The 20,422-nt window shown below is 38.5% G+C and overlaps 1 protein-coding gene across 3 annotated transcripts in view; it reads left to right on the top strand.

The window, feature by feature from the left end:
• The window catches only part of SLC30A7 (solute carrier family 30 member 7), a 75,809-nt gene that overhangs the window by 38,311 nt on the left and 17,076 nt on the right, over positions 1-20,422 (top strand). For all 3 annotated transcript variants that reach the window (XM_040999084.1, XM_040999085.1, XM_040999086.1), the window contains one exon: positions 19,417-19,507. In XM_040999084.1, coding sequence (XP_040855018.1) covers positions 19,417-19,507 — 91 coding nt within the window. The remainder of the gene's footprint in view (positions 1-19,416; positions 19,508-20,422) is intronic.

The following is a 20,422-nucleotide window of genomic DNA, read 5'->3' on the forward strand; positions in this document are numbered from 1 at the left end:
AATAGCAATTTAACATAGCTATTTTGACATCTGCAACTTATATTTCCATTACAAGAAGAAAAACAAATTATGGTGCAAAGGGAATATCACTAGACTTACGTCAGTATTTTAAAGATTAGCAATGGCGTACATGTGCGGTTTTGATTAAAAAATCAAAACTTTTTTTTCCTTTTTCTCCACCCCATTTGTGCTTTACAATCATGTAGTACGGAACTGCTTGTTTTGTGTAGCTTCAATTCTGAGTGTGGTACAGTGAATCCGGAGAAAGGCAGACCAAGTTTCCCCAAACAAGATAGGAACAAGACCTGTTATAAATAAAAACAATCAGAGCTAGACTAGAGAAACAAACAAGGCACAAATAAGCATTAAGGATAATCTTATCCAGGGCCCTCTTTCTAAAAACCATTAGTGCCTTACTGGTGCTTCTGTATTAAGTCTGTTTTGATTAAAGTCCCTTTTATGTTTATAATCTGTCCTTTTAGCCTTGTTTCGCATAGTAGTCTCCAATGATTTGTCTCCCTTCATTTAAGATTTTTCACTCACTACTAATAGATATAAAATTAATCAATGTTAAAAGCAAATAAAAATCTATTACTGCCTACAAGATATGACTGTATGACCATTGTTAGATGCTGTTCATTTGCAAATTTATGCTTGTAGTAAGCATCCAGTGCCGTGACATTTTTTATATGAAGTGCATCCTTTTTTTTTTTTTAAGATTTGTTTTATATTTATTGGAAAGTCAGATTTACAGAGAGAAGAAGAGAGAGAAAGATCTTCATCTGCTGGTTCACTCCCCAAGTGGCTGCAATGGCTGGAGCTAGGCTGATCTGAAACCAAGAGCTTCTTTGGGATTTCTCCTTTAGGTACAGGGTCCCAAGGCTTTGGGCTGTCCTTGACTGCCTCCCCAGGTCACAAGCAGGGAGCTGGATGGAGAGTGGAGCAGCTGGGGTGCAAACTGGTGCTCATATGGGATCCCAGCAAATGCAAGACGTTCACGTTAGCCATTAGGCTATCTCTCCAGGTTCAGGGGCTTATACTTTTAAACTATTTGTGTTTTAATATATATATTTTTTAAACATATTTTGTTTGAAAGATAGAGCTATAAAGAGAGGCAGAGACACAGAGAGGGAGTTCTTCCATCCATTTGGCTTATTCCCCAAATAAACCAACTTTTCAATAGCCAAGGCTGGACCAGGCTGGAATCAGAAACCAGGAGCTTCACCTGGGTTTCCTACACGATGTAAGGGCCCAAGGACTTGGGCCATTTTCTGCTGCCTTCCCAGGTACATTAGCAGGCATCCAAAAGCAGAGCAAAGCAGAGCAGCGAGGACTTGAACTGACATCCATATGAATTCAGGTGTTGCAGAAGGTTGCTTAACTGGCTATGCCATAATTGCTGGTCCCATGTGTTTTTGATTTGTTTTAGTCAAAATGCTCACACTGCAAATTTAGCTCATTTGATTTATGGAAATATTCTTTAGATAGCCTAGTTGCTGAAGATAATTGTCATATGGGTCAATCAAATGAACTATCAGAAAGGAAAGTCTTCATTTTTCCATTAAGTAATTTAATTCTCTTCCTGATGATAAACATTTTTTTTCAAGAGTCATTGGTGTTTGAGGCTATAAGCTGGAAGTTGAAAGCCAAGTGGAGCAGCCAGGACTAGAACGGTGCCCAAATGGAATCCTGGTGTGTTTTAAAGCGAAAACTTTAGCCACTAGTCTACCAAGAAGGGTCCCAACATTTTCCTTTCAAATGTAGCAAAAGGTCGGTTTTTGTTTGTTTTTCCTTTTTCAAAGATTTATTTTTATTGGAAAGACAGATATACAAATAGGAGGAGAGACATAGAGGAAGATCTTCCATCCGATGATTCACTCCCCAAGTGGCCGCAATGGCCGGTGCTGTGCCAGTCTGAAGCCAGGAACTCGGAGCTTCTTCCAGAACTTCTTCTGGGTCTCCCATGCGGGTCCCAAGGCATTGGGCCGGCCTCAGCTGCTGTCCCATGCCAGAAGCCGGGAGCTGAATGGGAAGCAGGCCCAAGCTGATCCAGAATGAAGGCCTCCCAAGTGCTGTCTTAGCCAGTGCACTGGATGCCATACGTTAGTTTTTTGTTTGTTTTAAATAAATAAAGCAGTGCTTTCAAATTAAAAATCAAATTTGAAGCATTGACATGAACAATAAGCCTATTTTTATGCCACGTCACTTCAACTTCTTGTTGTTTCACAAATCATAGAAAAAAAGTGTCCAAAGTTTTGAAAATATCTTTGAGATATTGATAGGCAAGTTTTTACAGAGCTGTTTTATTATTGTTGTTTCTATACTAACTAATGCAAGTAATTTAGCAGAAATGATTGGAAACATCTATGGATTCATCAATATGTCAAGGACTTATTTTGTGTGTTATAATTTTTGCTGCAATTTGTTAAAATATGTCTTCTACCATTTTATGAATTTTCTTAGGTAGAGTGGTATCACAAATAGATAACTTAATAAAATTATAGATGAATCAGTACCATTTATGGGTCAAAAATCACTTGAATTATCCTGTTGAAGACCTGATGCTTGTTCAGTAGCATTGACAATATAAAGTTATAAAAATTAAGTGAAAATTTTATGAATTTTAAAACACAAAACTAGGCATAACAAAGCATTTTTAAATGCATTAATGAATCAACAGTTCACGTTTATAAATTTAAACCAATAGTAATACCTCTTTCTCTGGAGAGGGGGTAATAAAACTGATTTTATCATGTAAAAGGAAAAACAAACAGGAGGAGTAGCCAAGAAAAAGTTGCAAAGGGAAGATGTGAAAGGCAAAGCCTCCATAATTAAAATGGTGTAATACCTAAAAAGTAGACAAGAAATGGAGCAGATTAAGAAGCCAATAATTGACTTGTGTGCATATTGAAATGAAGCAGCAGCAATGGCAGCACCTGAAATCAGACCGGGAAAAGATGACCCCTCTAATAAATAGATAACATTTTAGAAAAACAAATTTGGCATTGTGACTCACCCTGCATATATGGAAAAATTCTTGGTTTTAAACTGAGAGTAAAACATAAAACCGTGCAGCACCAGAAGAAAAGATGGCAATGAAGGCCGATATCCTGGTAGTAAAATGAACAGGAACGTAGGTTCATTTGCTTCATTGGCAAAGAAATACAGTTAGCTCTGAAACACTTCATCTCTGTTGATATAAAAACAAATTGCACGGGCCCAGCTCAGTGGCCTAGCGGCTAAAGTCCTCACCTTGAACGCGCCAGGATCCCCTATGGGCGCCAGTTCTAATCCTGGCAGCTCCACTTCCCATCCAGCTCCCTGCTTGTGGCCTGGGAAAGCAGTCCAGGACGCCCCAAGGCTTTGGGACCCTGCACCTGTGCGGGATACCCAGAAGTTCCTGGTTCCTGGCTTCAGCTCAGCATAGCATCAGCCGTTGCGCTCACTTGGGGAGTGAATCATCGGACGAAAGATCTTCCTCTCTGTCTCTCCTCCTCTCTGTATCTCTGACTTTCCAATAAATAAATAAATCTTTTTTTTTTTTTTATTGTTGCTTGCATTGTATTATGTAGTACAGTTTTATAGGCGCTGGGGATTCCCCCCACCCCTCCCATACCCCTCCCCCCATGGTGGATTCCTCCACCTTGTTGCATAACCATAGTTCAAGTTCAGTTGAGATTCATTGCTTGCAAACACATGCCTAGCATAAAGTTCAGCGTCTTATTGTCCAGATAAGTTCAGTGGCCTCTTGGGGAGACCTTCTATGGTCTGAAGATAGGTCTAACAGAGTAAAGATCCGGTCAGTTAAAAGCCCCAACAAGGCCTCAGTATCAATATACAACATTATGGAATTAATTGACATAGTAATGGGTAAACAATATGTTAAAAATAATGCAAGTTCGATTCTTCGAAACATCTGGGTTGAGACAGTATCAATGACAGGTTCAAAAAATAACAAACAACCAAACAAAAAATTACAGGTTAAATCAAGGCAAACATGTGGTATCTAATCTTTTGGGATTCACTCATTTCCCTTAGCATTATAGTTTCCAGTTGGGCCCATTTAGCCACAAAGAACTGCATTTTGTTTTTTTTAATAGCTGAGTAGTATTCCATGGAGTAGATGAACCAAAGCTTTCTTATCCAATCTTCTGCTGATGGGCATTTCGGTTGCTTCCATGTTTTTGCAATTACTGATTGTGCTGCAATGAACATAGGGATGCATGTTGGTTTGTCGTAAAACAGGTGTTTTGGATATATTCCTAGGAGTGCTATTGCTGGGTCATATGGTATGCAGATTTTGAGTTGTTTGAGTGTTCTCCAGACTGATTTCCATAAAGGCTGTACCAATTTGCAGCTCCACCAGCAGTGGAGTAGGGTTCCCTTTTCCCCACATCCTCGCCAGCAAGCGTCGTTGGTGTTCTTGTTTATGTGGGCCAATCTTACTGGTGTTAGGTGGTACCTCATCGATGTTTTAATTTGGATTTCCCTTATTGCTAGGGAGCTGGAACATTTTTTCATATGTTTGTTTGCCATTTGGACTTGTTCCTTTGTGAAATGTTTGCCCATTTCCCGTGCCCATTTCTTGAGTGGTTTGTTTGTTTTGGTTTTTTGGTTGTTTTGAAGTTCTTTGTATATCCTGGAAATTAGCCCCCTATCGCCTATATCGTGTGCAAAGATCTTCTCCCACTCTGTGGGTTGCTTTTTTACTTTGTTGATTGTTTCCCTTGCTGTACAGAAGCTTCTTAGTTTGATGAGGTCCCATTTGTTTATTCTGTTCTCAACTGCTATTGCTTTTGGTGTCCTACTTAGAAAGTCGGAACCTACTCCTAGGTCTTGCAGGGTATTTCCTACATTTTCCTGCAAGAGTTTGAAGGTTTCTGGATGTAGGTTTAGGTCTTTTATCCATGTAGATTGGATCTTGGTGTATGGTGATAGATGTGGGTCTATCTTTTTGTTTCTACAGGCTATCAGCCAGTTGTCCCAACAACATTTATTAAAGAGGCCTTCCCACTTGCTTGAGTTGTCATTGGTCTTTTTGTCAAAGATTAATTGGCTGTATTTGTGTGGGTTCCCTTTTGGTGCTTCTATTCTATTCCATTGATCTTCCTTTCTGTCTTTGTGCCAGTACCAGGCTGTTTTGATAACCACTGCTCTATAGTATGTCCAGAGGTCCGGGATTGTGATTCCCCCTGCTAACTTCTTATTTTTCAGGATGGTTCTAGCTATTCGTGGTTTTTTGTGTTTCCAGATGAACTCTTGAATCATTGTATCCAGTTCCGTGAAGAATGTTTTGGGCAATTTGATTGGAATTGCATTGAAAATGTATATTGCTTGTGGTAGTATAGACATTTTAATGATATTGATTTTGCCTATCCAGGAGCACGGGATGTTATTCCATCTTTTGAGGTTTTGTTCAATTTCCTTTTTAAATAGTTTGTAGTTTTCTTCGAATAGGTCTCCTACGCTTTTGGTTAAATTTATTCCCAAATACTTCATACTTCTCTCTGCTATTTTGAATGGTATCCTGTTGGTTAGATCTTCTTCCATCTTGGTGTTATTTGCGTACACTATGGCTGTTGATTTTCGTTCGTTAATTTTGTACCCAGCCACTCTGCCAAACTCTCGTATAAGTTCTAGCAGTTTCTGTATTGAGTCTCCTGGTTTTTCTATGTATAGGATTATGTCATCTGCATATAGTGAAAGCTTGACTTCTTCGTTTCCTATACGTATGCCTTTGATTTCTTTTTCTTGTCTTATGGCCTCTGCAAGTACCTCTAGGACTATGTTGAATAGCAGTGGTGATAGCGGGCACCCTTGTCTTGTTCCAGATCGCAGTGGGAAGGGTTCTAGCTTTTCTCCATTCAGTATGATACTGGCATTGGGTTTTTCATAAATTGCTTTGATTATGTTGTGGATTTTCCCATCTATGCCTACTTTGGCTAGAGTTTTTAGCATGAAGAGGTGTTGGATTTTGTCGAAAGCTTTTTCTGCATCTATTGAAACTATCATGTGGTTCTTGTTTTGCAGTTTTTGGATGTGGTTTATAACATTTATGGATTTCCGAATGTTGAACCATCCCTGCATTCCAGGGATGAATCCTACTTGATCCGGATGAATGATCTGTCTGATGATTTTTTGAATTCTATTGGCTAGGATTTTGTTGAGAATTTTAGCATCAATGTTCATCAGAGAAATAGGTCTGTAGTTTTCCTTCTCTGATGGTTCTCTGTCCGGTTTTGGGATTAAGGTGATGTTAGCTTCATAGAATGAGTTTGGGAGGGTTGCTTCCTCCTCTATTGTTTTGAAGAGCTTGTAGAGGATTGGGGTTAGTTCTGTTCGGAATGTTTTGTAGAATTCTGTAGTGAAGCCGTCTGGGCCTGGGCTTTTTTTCGTTGGGAGATCTTTGATGACTGTTTCTATCTCTACCTCGGTTATGGGTTTATTTAATTCTGCAGTTGCCTCCGGACTGAGTTTTGGTAAGTGGTGGGAGTCCAAGAACTTTTCTATTTCTTGGTGGTCCTCAAATTTGTGGGAGTACAGTTCTTTGTAGTAATTTCTAATTATTTTCTTAATGATTGCAGTGTCTGTTGTTATGTTGCCTTTTTCATCTTTAATGCTATTGATTCTCACTTTCTCTTGTTTTTTTAATAAATAAATCTTTAAAAAAAAAAGAAATTGCAACTTAAAATACCTGTCTAACAAGTTGATAATTATTCACAAGTTTGCGTAATCTTTTTACAAAGCTGTGATGAAGTAGGCACTCTGGCACCTTGCTGATAGGAATGAAAATGGTATTATCCTGTGGGGAGAAATTTGTCAGTCTCTGGCAGCATTAAGTGAACGTTTACTTTTGATTAAGCAATCTTACTTCAGAAATATATCCCAGTTGTCTCGGAAAAGATAACGAGAACATATTTATAAGTCATTGTGACTTTCTTTGTAATAAAATTGGGAAAAACACAGTGTCAATAAGAGACTTCTGGACAACTCTAAGAAGAATGATCTTTGTATTGTATTGTGATTTTTCAAGATATATCATTAAAGCAAAATAACATTTGGCGTGACACACAATTCAGAGTTGCATAGCACAAGGTCCATGAAAGCACTGATACATTCTGTAAGAGAAGAAGGAATTTGCAAGTGATCTACATGCGTGCATTTAATTTTGAAAATAACCAGAGGAATGATTATAGGATAAAAATGTAACTTCTTCCAGGCTGAACAAAAGGAAGAGATCAAAAGTGAGGCATTAAATATGTATATATATATATATTTTTTTTTATTGTTGCTTACATTATATTATGTAGTACAGTTTTATAGGCGCTGGGGATCCCCCCCACCCCTCCCATACCCCTCCCTCCATGGTGGATTCCTCCACCTTGTTGCATAAACATAGTTCAAGTTCAGTTGAGATTCATTGCTTGCAAACACATGCCTAGCATAAAGTTCAGCGTCTTATTGTCCAGATAAGTTCAGTGGCCTCTTGGGGAGACCTTCTATGGTCTGAAGATAGGTCTAACAGAGTAAAGATCCAGTCAGTTAAAAGCCCCAACAAGGCCTCAGTATCATTATACAACATTATGGAATTAATTGACATAGTATTGGGTAAACAATATGTTAAAAATAATGCAAGTTCCATTCTTCGAAACATCTGGGTTGAGACAGTATCAATGACAGGTTCAAAAAATTAGTCTTTATGATAGTTAAGATTTTTAGCCCTTAAAAAATAAAAGTAAATCATAAAAGGTGGAAAACATACTAAGATTTTCTTAACTGTTAATTCACTTGCTGCAAAAATCACTCCCTTTTCTTTAACATTAATTGTCCTACTTATATGTATAATTAACTTCCAACTCTGTACCCCTGGGTAGAATCAATGAATTAAGCTTTTCAACTTTTGAAAACATTTCTATTTGTACCTTAGCAACTATTTTAACATATTCAGCATCCAAGTTATATTACAATTAGAAATCGGCTTTGAATCACGCAGCAACAAAAATATATATGTGTGTGTGTGTATTCTCATTGAGATGCTTTTAAAAACTCAATTTGTGTAAACACAGAATCTTTCCTTTTGATTTTTTTAATGCTAGATTTCCTCAGAGCAAATGTGGTTTTGAAAGTCAGCACTTAAAGAGAAGATAACAATTATTTTAAAATAAAATTATTAGCCTACCTTAAAAAGAGAGAGAACAAAAAGCTAGCACTGAGTATGGTCCCAGAACGGAAATTAAGTGTTAGGGATTTATCTCTGGTCATGTTTTGACCATACCAGTGAGCTCTCAGATGGTGGAAAACTTGCACATTGTTTGCCATCACTACCTCTTGCCAAGGTTCTCTTGGGTCATTTTTGCTGTTCAAATTGTCCTGAGACTTTTCTGTTCTTTCTGTGGTACAAGCTTTCTGTAACACTTTGAAGATCAGCATTTCCTACCTAACCTTAGGACTTTCCTGTAGACAAAAATGCTTTGGGAGAACTTGCAAAACCGTTTTCCTGGCTTCACTGGAGGCAGAAATGCAAACTGGGGAAGCACATTCAATTAGACTCTTTATGCCACCATTTGTCATCTTTAAAATAGGAATGATACTTTTGATAGTGTGTATTATTGAGTGTCGCCTGCGACATGAGAAATATGTTGAATTGCCTGTTGGCCCATTTGTCTTCCTTCTCCAAGGAGGGCTGTTGCACAGCTGACTCCATCTACTTAAATGTAATCTTACCATACTAGATGGGTTGCATACTTTTTTTAATGTTACTTGACTCTTATTCAGACATCATCAGATGGGAAAAGTGGGGGAATGGAGGAACAAAAATGTGCATTTCATTGGAACTAGTTCCCTGGTTACTTTAGAAATACTAGATCTTGGCAACTTTTTTTTTTTTTTAAGATTTTTTTTGTTGAAAGTCAGATTTTACAGAGAGAGAAGGAGAAATAGGGAAGTTCTTCTTTCTCCTGGTTCATTCCCAATGGCCTCAGTGGCTACAACTCAGCCAATTTGAAACCAGGTGCCAGGAGCTTTCTGCCAGTCTCCCATGTGGGTGCAGGGTCACAAGGACCTGGACCATCCTCCACTGCTTTCCTAGACAATAGACAAAAAACTGTATCTGAGGTACAGCAGCAGCCAGGGCATGAACCAGCTCCCAACTTGGTTAGTTCGAAAGGTCAATTGCATCACTGCTACCAAGTCTTAAATAGCCTAATACCAAACCTTAAAATAAACATCATTTTGGGGGGTAACTAGATGTATTTAATTTTATTGGAAAGGCAGATTTACCCAGAGAGGGAAGAAGGAGAGAAATATCTTCCATTCGCTTGTTCACTCCCCAGATGGCCTCAAAGGCCAGAGATGAGCTGGTTCAAAGCCAGGAGCCAGGAGTTTCTTCTGGGTCTGCTATGCAGGTGCAGAGTCCCAAGTACTTGGGCAATCCTCCATGGCTTTCCCAGGCCACAATCAAAAAGCTGGATCAGAACTAGAGCAGCCAAAACACAAGTAGGATGCTGGCACGTAGAGGTAGAGGATTGGCCAATTGATCCAACATGCTAGCTCAGCGATTTTATTTTATTCTGTTATTATTGTTCATCTCTATCTCTGTGTTTTTTTAATGATGCGGTTCCATAGGCACAGATTCCCCATTGCACCCTCCCATTGCCCGTTCCCACTGTATTCCCCCATATTATTACAATAATATAGTCTTTCAGTAACAGTCACAGGTACTGCATTCTGCTATCTAAGTGTATCATGACATTGTGTGCATAGGCAAAGGTAGAAAGTATAGTATTCTGTTGTAAAGATATAATTAATAGTTTTATTAGGAGCCCTTGTTTTATTCAGAAGATGCATACTGCAGTGTTTCTTCACTTCCTTGTATGCTAGTCACCATTATACAGTTCATCTATGACAATGTATATATATACGTGTTTACCTCTGAATCTATTGACCTTGTATTTTATGTGAAGTTTGCCTTATATCATAAGAGAACATGGTATTTGTTGTGCTTTTGTGATTGGCTTATTTCCTTGTATATAATGATATCTAGTTGGGACCTTTTTGTTGCAAATGAAATTTCATTCTTTTAATGCAGCAGCTATGCCAGTTTCTTTTTCCATGTCTTCACTATCATCTATTGCACTGCTGTAAATATAGACTTGCAGGTTACTTTGTCATATACAAATTTCACTTCCTCTGGATATATTGCCAGGAGTGGGATAACTGTCAGATCTATCTTCAGTTGTCTGAGCAATCTTCATACTGACTTCCATAGTGGTTGCACTAGGCTACATTCCCACCATCAGTGGAGTAGGGTACCTTTTTTCCCTTCAAGAGGCACCCCATTTTCCATCCCTCTCCCAGGAAGTGCTTTCCCCTCCCCTCTTCTTTCCATGTTCACTAGGTCACTTTGTAAATAAAACTTCTCTGTGGAGTTCAGCGCAGTAGCCTAGCAGCTGAAGTGCTCACCTTGAATGCCCAGGATCCCATATGGATGCTGGTTCTAGTCCCAGCAGCCCTGCTTCCCATCCAGGTCCCTGCTTGTGGCCTAGGAAACCAGTCGAGGATGGCCCAAAGCCTTGGGACCCTGCAGATGCATGGGAACCTGGAAGAGGATCTGGATTCCTGGCTTCAGATCAGCACAGCACCGGCCGTTTTGGCCACATGGGGAATGAATCATCGGACAGATAATCTTCTTCTCTGTCTCTCCTCCTCTCTGTATGTCTGACTTTCCAATAAAAATAAATAAATCTTTAAAACAAAGCTTCTCTCTACAAAAAAAAAAAAAAAGAAAATTACAAAACGTTACAATAAGACATTATAAGTGGAGAAATTTACCATCTTCCTGGGTCAATAGAATCAACATCATCAAAATATTTATGTTACCAAAAGTCATATGCAGATTCAGTGTGATTCCAATCAAAATCCTAACAACATTTTTAGAAATAGACAAGATGATACAAAAATTCATCTGGAAGTACAAGGATAACCAAAGCTATCCTGAAAAATAAAAACAAAGCTGGAGGAATCACATTCCAGAGCTCTAGACATACTGCAGGCAGTGCATCAAAACAACTGGTACTGGTACAGGAGTAAAGACTCATGGAATTGATTAGAAACCCCAGAAGTGAGCCCCTGCATGTACAGCCAGCGAAGCTTCAGAAAGGCTGGTCCTTTCAATAAATAATATTGGGACTGTTGGACAGCTACCTGCGTCTCAGAGGGCAAAGAAGTTGGGACTACGGGTTGAATGATGCTCTTTTCTCCAGTTCTCCTCCTGGATACTGGATTTTTTTTTCTAGTGACACAATCAGTCATTAAACTGTGAAGCTCTTTAACTTCATTATAAGGAAATGATGAGGTTTGAACACCATGTAAATCGATTCAGTTATAAGTATGCCAACTTTTAATTTAAGCTAGGCAAACATGGTTTTGCTCAGATTCTTAGCAGCTTTTTGGAACTAGGTATTGGCACTATAGTCTTACTGATTCTCCATTATTCTTACAACCTTGAAAGACTTTTTTGGATGAAATCTTGTGGTAGCTGAGGCTATCCAGATGATAATTAATTTGATTTTGAGATTCTTAATGAGTGCTTGTGCTGCTTTTCTAAATGAGATCCTGCTTAGCTACTTGTGTGCTTTTTATATGCGGATTTGCTGTGGTTCTCACTTTAGCCCTAGACTGCTTTCAACCATTGACAGAGATTGGGAGAAGATCCCTCCACATCTAATGACTTGTTCAGTACAAATATTACCTCCATTGATACAAGCAAGAGTTTATTGCTGCCTGACTTTAATGCTATGTATATTTTGTAGAGTTCTTTTTGCTCTAACTTTATTAATTTCAAGCTAACCATTTTAAGAACCTTTTTGATTTATATGATTGAGTTTAATAAAAGTGAGAAAAGACTGTATAAGGTAACAAATTGCACACTGAGATTTGAGAATGTTGATTGTTCCTTCCCAAGTATTACTCTTTTCTTATCTGTGTTTGAATAGAGGATAAGATTCTTTCCCTCCTTGCTTCCTTTGTGTAGGTGACTGAATTGAACCGCTCTTATTGTTTTACTAAATTTAGCTGTTACTGTGAAGAGTTGAAAGTCAAGTCAAATGAAAGCTATTCTACATTCCAACATTTTTCCAGTCACATTACTGAATAAGGAATGCATTAGCAGATAGATGTGAAGTGCTTACTCAGTAGTTTGATACAGCAAGCACTGTGTTGAACACTAGCAAAGAGGAAATCATGACCTGGCTATCTTGTCATGTAAGACTCAATGCAGCAGGTTTGAGTTTCATTTTGTCACACCCAATTCTTCCTCTTACCCCTGTGCAACAAAGTAAAAGTCAGCTTAACTTGTGAGTCAGCTTTTTTTTTTAAATATGCAAAATAAGAGTGTGTCCATATGATCTCTTGTAGTCTTAACCTTCATCTGATGCTCTGTGATTCAAGCATTTTCTCAAGGGTCTTCATCTTGTTATGAAGATTAAGTTATTAAAATTTTATGAAAGTACTTTTAAAACTATTCCATGCTACCTAAACAAAGATGTTATAATTTATTTATTAATCTGACATTATAAACAGATGCTTTTGGCTGAAAGACCAGATGCATTAGATTGTTATAACCAGATTGCAGAAGCTTAAGGAATGGGGTGACCTTTTCCTGGTTTTTGCTCCAAGTTCTTTAGGTACCATAGAATGTCCTCTTAACCCCATCATTGAGTAACATGTAGAAATTTCATCCATAGGTTACAAAAAGTCAGTAAAATTATAAAGTAAACTATAGCCTCAGGTGGTATAAGTTTGTATTATCTGCCCCATATTAGGCCTATGGAGCTTGGGATTCACATTAATCCATCACTACGGATTTATGTAGGTGTGTATGGGACGTAGATGATGTATGCCAGGTCTTCAAATATTTGAACTACCTTAAAAAGCAGTTTTCTTCCTATTTATTTTTAGGTTATCAGAAGCAGTGGTTTTCTGGAGCAGGACTTAACCCATGACCCACTTCATAAAGTAGAATCATAGTTGTATTTTAGTGATCATTTCTGGATGTTTGTTCCTAAATCTAAATAAATGTTTTAACACTTTAAAGTAGATTGTGCTTCAAAAGCTCTCATAATATAGATACTTTTGTTTGATTTCCTTATATTTAGTCTTAGAAATTTTATTTGCTGTGGAAATGGTAAGGTTAATTCACTAAAAGGCCTATTAAGTAGGATTTTATTAAATTTTCCTTAGCAAAGTAACTGGCTTTTAAAACTAAGTGTTGATCACTTAGTTTGTTATGATTTTTTTAATTATAAATTTTATTTGTTTTGAGCTTTTGAAGAACTTAAACCTAATGACTCATCCCTTTTTACATATGATAGGAAGATAGTATTTCATTGTGAAAACTAGAATTGGGTTAGTCAACCAGAAGTGAGCCTCTAATTGTTTCCAAATGCTTCCTTTTGGGGTTTGGCTAGAGCTCTAAGTCTTAGCTCAGTCAGGAATCTGCTACGCTGGTCTTTTTCCACATACCCTGTCATTATGGCTAGCTAGGTCTATGCTAAGATCTGTTTTATGATTCCTCAATACTACAGTAAGTCAGAAAAATATGAGCACAAACTCCTGAGCTAAACACAATTTTAAAAGGCAAAACCTATGGTTTCTGCAGGTTTCTCTTGCATCTTTATGCTCTTTGAAATAATCATAGAAATTGAACTTGATTCTCAACTGCATAGCACCATGTGATTTAGCAATTACCTTTTCCCTATCCCAGTTTCATGACCTCATTAGAGCTTTGTAGCTGCAACATTATTTTAAAACTGCTATTGGAGAAAACTGGTGTGGCATATCAAGTATGCTTTTGTCACATGCTTGCTGCTGTTAAATGCAAACCTTTCAGTAAAATTCTCATCTAAGACGACAGTTCAAAGTTTCATACTATAGCCAAGTAAGGACAGGCTCACTTTAAAAAGAAATTGCTATTTTAATTCATTTTAACTATTTTTATGTCTTTAGTTATTTTTTAAAAGAAATTTATTTATTTGGGCCTACTGTGGTAGCATAGTGGCTAAAGTCCTCACCTTGCATGCACCGGGATCCCATATGGGCATTGGGTCATATCCTGGCTGCTCTACTTCCCTACTTCTGGCCTGGGAAAGCAGTGAGGATGGTTCAAACCCTGTACCCATGTGGAGGACCAGGAAGAAGCAAGCCCCTAACTCCTGGCTTCAGATTGGCTCAGCTCTGGCCATTGTGGTTACTTGGGGAGTAAACCAGCGGATATAAGATCTTTCTGTATATCTGCTTCTCTCTGTAAATGTGACTTTCCAATATAAATCAGTAAATCTCAGTTATTTATCTCAGATAAATCTGAAATAGAGTGGGGGAGGGAGAGAAGTCCAGAATGTCCTTACTCGTTAACTCTTCAAATGGTCACATTTGCGAGACAGATGAAATGAGCAACCAGGTTCTTCATGCAGGTCTCAGCGTGAGTGTCGGGATCCCAAGTGCTTGGGCCATCTTTGCTGTGTCACAGGTGGTTTCTTAATCCACCATGCCACAACACTGATCTGTTATTATTTTTAAATAGATGTTTACATCTAATATTCATTTCACTAGAAAGTCTTTTTTTTTTTTCTGTTTTAGTTTGACTTTTTTAGTAATAGTGAGAAGTGTGAGCATAACGTGTACTGTGAGACTGTGGAACTAAAGAGGTTAAGTAGTATTAAAGTGTACTGAGTGATGGAGGAATCAATAGAATAGTGTGTTAAGCAGTAGGTAAATAGTACTAGAATGATAGTAATACGAAATTAAGTCAAGGAGTAGTATTAGGAAATGGTTCAATAATAAATTAATGTCTAGCAATAAAGAAAATAAGACCAAGCTTGGCTTCTGTAATGAGAGCTTTGCTTCCTACAAGGGGAACCAAAGTAAAGCCATGACAGGCCTTGGGCAGGCCTCAGAGAGGGTAGGTCTAAGTTTCAGTCCCTAGAATTGAGGCACTCACTTCCCCGAAGTGAACCACCACACACCCTAGACTGAACTGACCAATCAGAGGCAACTTGAAAGGCCCCTAGTTATCAGGTGGTCGTGATGCTAGAGGCTGACCACTGGGGTGGGCACAGATAAGTGAGACCGACCATGAGAGTGGTCATGGGTGATAGAAACTGATGGATTACAATCTAGCCAATGCATGTTTGTAGAATCAATGGTCCATTCCTAGAATTGCAGCCAAAACCCTATATGGACTATGTGAATTGTATGGTTGGGGTCCTTGTCAAGACTCCACTGCGCTGGATGGGACTTGGACCCTAGCACACTAGCAATAAAGTTCCTTTGCTTTTGCATTATCTCATGTGGAACTCCTCTGTTCAAGGCAGTGGGATAAATTCCAGACCCAACAGTACTGAAGATTGTTTTAAAAAAATTAGACCGTTTCCTAAAGTTCAAAGTAATTGAGGTCTCGGTTCATTTGACAGAGGGACTGTTAGACATTTCATTCAGTTACTTAATACAAGACTGTAATCTGTAGTATGAGCCACCCAACCATCACCAAGATGTGGTGTGTATTACCTACTTCTGATTTTTTAAAAAATATTACTATTTAAAGTGTAATACAATGTTGAGAGCTTTGTCTGCATGTGGTTCTTGAACTGAGTGTCAAATGAGTGATTTCTAAAGAGGAAAGGAATTGTACTGTGTTTGTTTGTTTGTTTTTTTTTTTTTTGTAAACCTACAAATTTTCGTCTCTTTATATAAGTACAATTGGTACAAAGATACTCTCTGCATTTGAAGCAAGGGTTGATAGAAGGCAGAGCTCAACATACACCATGTAAAAGGGCTTATACTCGGGCCCGGCGTGGTGGCGCAGTGGCGTAGTGGTTAAGGTCCTCGCCTTGCATGCCTGGGATCCCATATGGGCGCCAGTTCTAATCCCGGCGGCCCCTCTTTCCATCCAGCTCCCGGCTTGTGAACTGGTCAAAAACCAGAATCCAGGAGCTTCTTCCTGGTGTCCCACATGGATACAGGGTCTCAAGGCTTTGGGCCAGCCTCCATTGCTGTCCCACATCCTGGAAGTGGAAGAATTAGGACATGACTAGCACCCATATGGTTTGCTGATACCTTCAGGCTGAGAGGTAGCCAGTTGAGGCATGATTCCAAGCCCAGTTTACGTTCCTTTTAGTAGTGGGACTGAAGGTCTACTTCCCCTTTGATTAATTCCTGCATTCAGCTCTGTCACACTGTTTGTTATATGGCAACTGTGAGGGAGCAAATGAGAGGTAAGCAGGGTCTTTTAAACCATATTGGAAGTGGCATAACTTTTTCCATAGTGTATTTATTAGCAGCAGATCACTAAGTCCTGCCTCTCTGTACATATATCCACTTGTGACTACACAAGGATGCGAATATTGGGGGTAAGAGCCATTAGAAGCCATTTGAGGCTACCTGTCAGGTAAACTTTAGGAACTGAAGGCTAAGGAACAACTTAGGGCCGGCCTGTTATAAAAATTCAAGTGAAAGATAATGGAAATTATTATAGACTTGCTTGGTAGAATGAAGGGAAAATGATGAGGTAGAAAGAAAAAATACTTAGGATGAAAAACCCTGAGAATTTGATTTATAGAATGAGAGTTATAAGGGAGAAGAAACAGGTAAGAATGATATCTAATAATTCTTGGTTCTTAAGTCACTGACTAAAGCATGTTATTCTTGAATATTGCTGAAACTCCTCTTCACATTTAGTTTTAGTTTTTTTTTTAAGATTTCTTTTTTTAATTGGAGTGGCAGATTTACAGAAAGAAGGAGAGACAGAAAGATCTTGCATTCAAATAGCCACACTAACTGGAGGTGAGCCATCCTGAAACCACTAGCCAGGAGCTTCTTCCTGGTCTCACACATAGGTACTGAGTTCCAAGGCCATGGGCCATGCTCCACTGCCTTCATAGGCCACAAGCAGGAGCTGGGAGGGAAATGGAGTAGCCAGGACAGGAACCAGCTCCCATATCAGTGTCAGCACTGCATTCTGTAGTCAGAGGATTAGCCAGTTGAGCCATCATGCTGGCCCTCCACATTTAGTTGTTTTATCTTTACTGCAGCTATACCCTGCTCAACTTTGAATAATCCAGAATCGCCTTACCATGGATCTCCTTGTGGGTTTCAGTTATTTCTCTGTGTTTACCTTTCCTATATGTTTGTCCTCATTATCCAGGTACTTATCCTTGTACTCTTAAAGTATGGGGACAATTTCTTAATTTCTTTCTTTAATTTTCTTTAGTTCAGATTCACAGTACCTAGTGTCTGCATGCATATCAGTAATTCACCCAAAAATTGTCATTGTTCTGCCTTGAGATTAGCACTTTCTGAGACCTCGTTAGGAATACAGTAGTGAACAAAACAAGCTTGTCTCTTGCCTGTGGTCTTCATCTGAATCTTCTTGTTCTTTTCTGTCTGTCAAAAACACAACTGATCTCAGTGTACACTTCAACTTCAGCTTCTCTTCCTGGGAGAACTTCCAGGAATGGTATATGTTCCTTTTATTTCTATCACCTGTGTCACTATCTGGCCAAGTTTTGCTTTGGAAACTTTGAGATCCTCTAAGCTTAAACACGGGCACTGTCTACATCTGACCTCTCAGGAAACTGAGAGAACAAAGTCAGCACCCTGACGTGTCGGGAGCACCTGGAGTGATTCCTAAGCTTTTTTTCTAGAGATTAAGTAATCATCTAAAATATAAAATCAGTTCATCTTTATGGGGTAACATGATATTTTGGTGTATGTGTATACATTGTGTAACATACGTTATACCAATATCAATCTTTTCTTTATGACAAGACATTGAAAACTTCTCCTAGCTTTTTGTTTTAAAGAAAAACACCCAGTGCTTGTGATTACTGATAGTCACATTACAGCAGCACTCACTCCTACTTTTCATAGCCCTCCTTCCCAGCTGCTCTGCAGCCTCTGGTGATCACCGTTGTATCTGACCCACTGTGAGGCCAACTTAAAAAGTTTGCACATATGGGTGTGACCATACAATACTTTCTTTTCTGTGTCGGTTTATTTTACATAGCCCTTGGTTCTATCTATGCTGTTACGTATGAATATATTTTGTTATTTACAGTAGCTGAATAGAATTATGCTTCTGTACCACACCTTCTTCATCCATTCTTCAGTTAATAGACACAGAAGTTGTTTCCATTTCTTGGTCATTGTAGTATTGAAATAAACATACAAGTTCAAATTTCTATTTGACAACTGATTTCAGTTACCTTTGAATATCTATACAGTAATGGGATTGCTGAGTCTTGTGGTAGTTCCATATTTTGTTTTATGAAGAACCTCTGTTCTGTTTTTCCACATGGCCATACTATTTATATTTCCATCAATGATATTGAAGGTGGAGAGCTTATGAAATACATAAAGTGGGGATTAAAATTCAGGTTAAGTCTCTGCCAACAGTGCCAGCATCCCTTACGGGTGCTGGTTCAAGTCCTGGCTGTCCATTTCTGTTGCACCTTTATACTGATGTGGCTGGGAAATCAGCAAAAGCTGACTCAAGTCCTTGGGCCCTGCACCGATATGGGAAACCTGGGAGAAGCTCGAGGATCCTGGCTTCAGACCAAGTCAGCTTGGGTTGTTTCAGCCATTTGGCTCCTGAGCCAGTGGATGGAAGATCTTACTTTGTCTCTTTTCTCTCTGTGTAAATCACCTTTCAAATACAAGTAAATACATCTTAAAAAAAAAAAAAAAGTAGATTTCTAGACCATCCTTTCAAATGATTCCTATTTAGTATGTCAGAAACTGAAATGAAAGAAGACTCTAAGGTGTATTTGATGTCCAGTTGGATTAGTAAATTATTACACTAGTCACTTTCATTTTATATTATTAATTGGTTTGTATAGATTTAATCATCTAAATAACTGGCTGAAGACTAACTATGTCTCAGAGGTTTGGGGTGCCATCCTTAAAGGCACTGAGTTTACAAATAGTGACATGCAAACTGTTGAATTACCAAATTTGAACAATAACAAACTGACAAACCAATATTAATGTTTTCGTTTCTCTTAACTTTGCTATGAAGGTATCCAATAATATTTAATTTCTAGTTGGTCTGATGGATTATCTGTCTTGGAAGATTGTGACTACATGGAGACTTAGTGTAAATAGAAACTGAATATTTGCTACATTTAGATTTTAGATGACCCAATATTCAGTTGGGTAAGCTTAATTATCTGTGTATTGATACTTTTTTTCCACAGTTTTTACTAGTTTGGTGATTATATGAAGAGTTTGGAACAATGACTGTGATTTGGTTTTTTCTTGTTGTTATTCTGGTAAATCTTATGTTCTATAGTAAGCAGATATAATTTTGCTTTCGTGAAAGATGGAATTGTCACTTTAATAAACAAATTTGTTTTCTTCCTTTAGTGTTATTCCTCTCTTAAAAGAATCTGTTGGAATATTAATGCAGAGAACTCCTCCCTTGTTGGAAAATGCTTTACCCCAGTGCTATCAGAGGGTGAGTTTTAAAGCTTCCAAACCTTTGAGTTTTATGTTGTTTCCAAACAGTTAAAGGTTTTCAGTTTTCGTAAATTTGGGTGCACTATATGCCTAACCTGTGATGAAGATTGCCATTTATCCAAACTAGAATAAAATCACCTGAAAAAATGTTTTCCTCATTAAAAAATTGAGCAATTCTTTTAAAGTACAGAATGAACACCAGATGACATTTATTCAGCATACACTTTTTAAATATTTTATTTATTTGAGAAACCAAGAGAAAGAGAGCCCCCATTTTTAGGTTCGCTTCTTAAATGCTCACAACAGCCAAACCTAGAGCAAGGAGAGGCGAGTGCCGGGAACTGAGTCTGCTTCTCTCCTACATAAACAACAGGAGCCTCACCACTGGAGCCATTGTTGTTGCCTCTATGTCTGCGTTAGTGAAGCCAGAATCAAGAGCTAAACATGGATGTCACACCTAGACATTCCAGTGATAGGAACATCCCAACCAATCAGTTCTTAAACTCTAGCTAAATGTTATTCCCCAGTATGCTTTTTTATTTCTCATTTTGTACCGTATACTTAGGACACAATGGTAAGCAAGTTCTCACTTAGCGTATCATCTAGTGGAAAACACAGACACTATGGGGTAGCCTAGGGCAAACAGTCATACCAGTCATCCCGGTTCCTTTCCCGGCTGCTCCACTTCCAATCCAGCTCTCAGCTGATGACCTGAGAGAGCAGTAGGGGATAGTCTGAGTCTTTGGAACCCTTTACCCAAGTAGGAGACCTAGATGCAGCCCCTAGTTGCTGGCTTCAGATGGGCTCAGCCACAAACCTTATGGCCACTTGGAGAGTGAACCAACAGGACCAAGGTATCTCTCTCGGTCTCTCTCTTTCTGTCTCTCCTTCTGTTTGTGAATCTTCATTTCAA

Source organism: Ochotona curzoniae, unplaced genomic scaffold (assembly GCF_017591425.1).
Source record: "Ochotona curzoniae isolate NIBS_2020 unplaced genomic scaffold, NIBS_Ocur_1.0 scaffold_1037, whole genome shotgun sequence".
NCBI lineage: Eukaryota > Metazoa > Chordata > Mammalia > Lagomorpha > Ochotonidae > Ochotona > Ochotona curzoniae.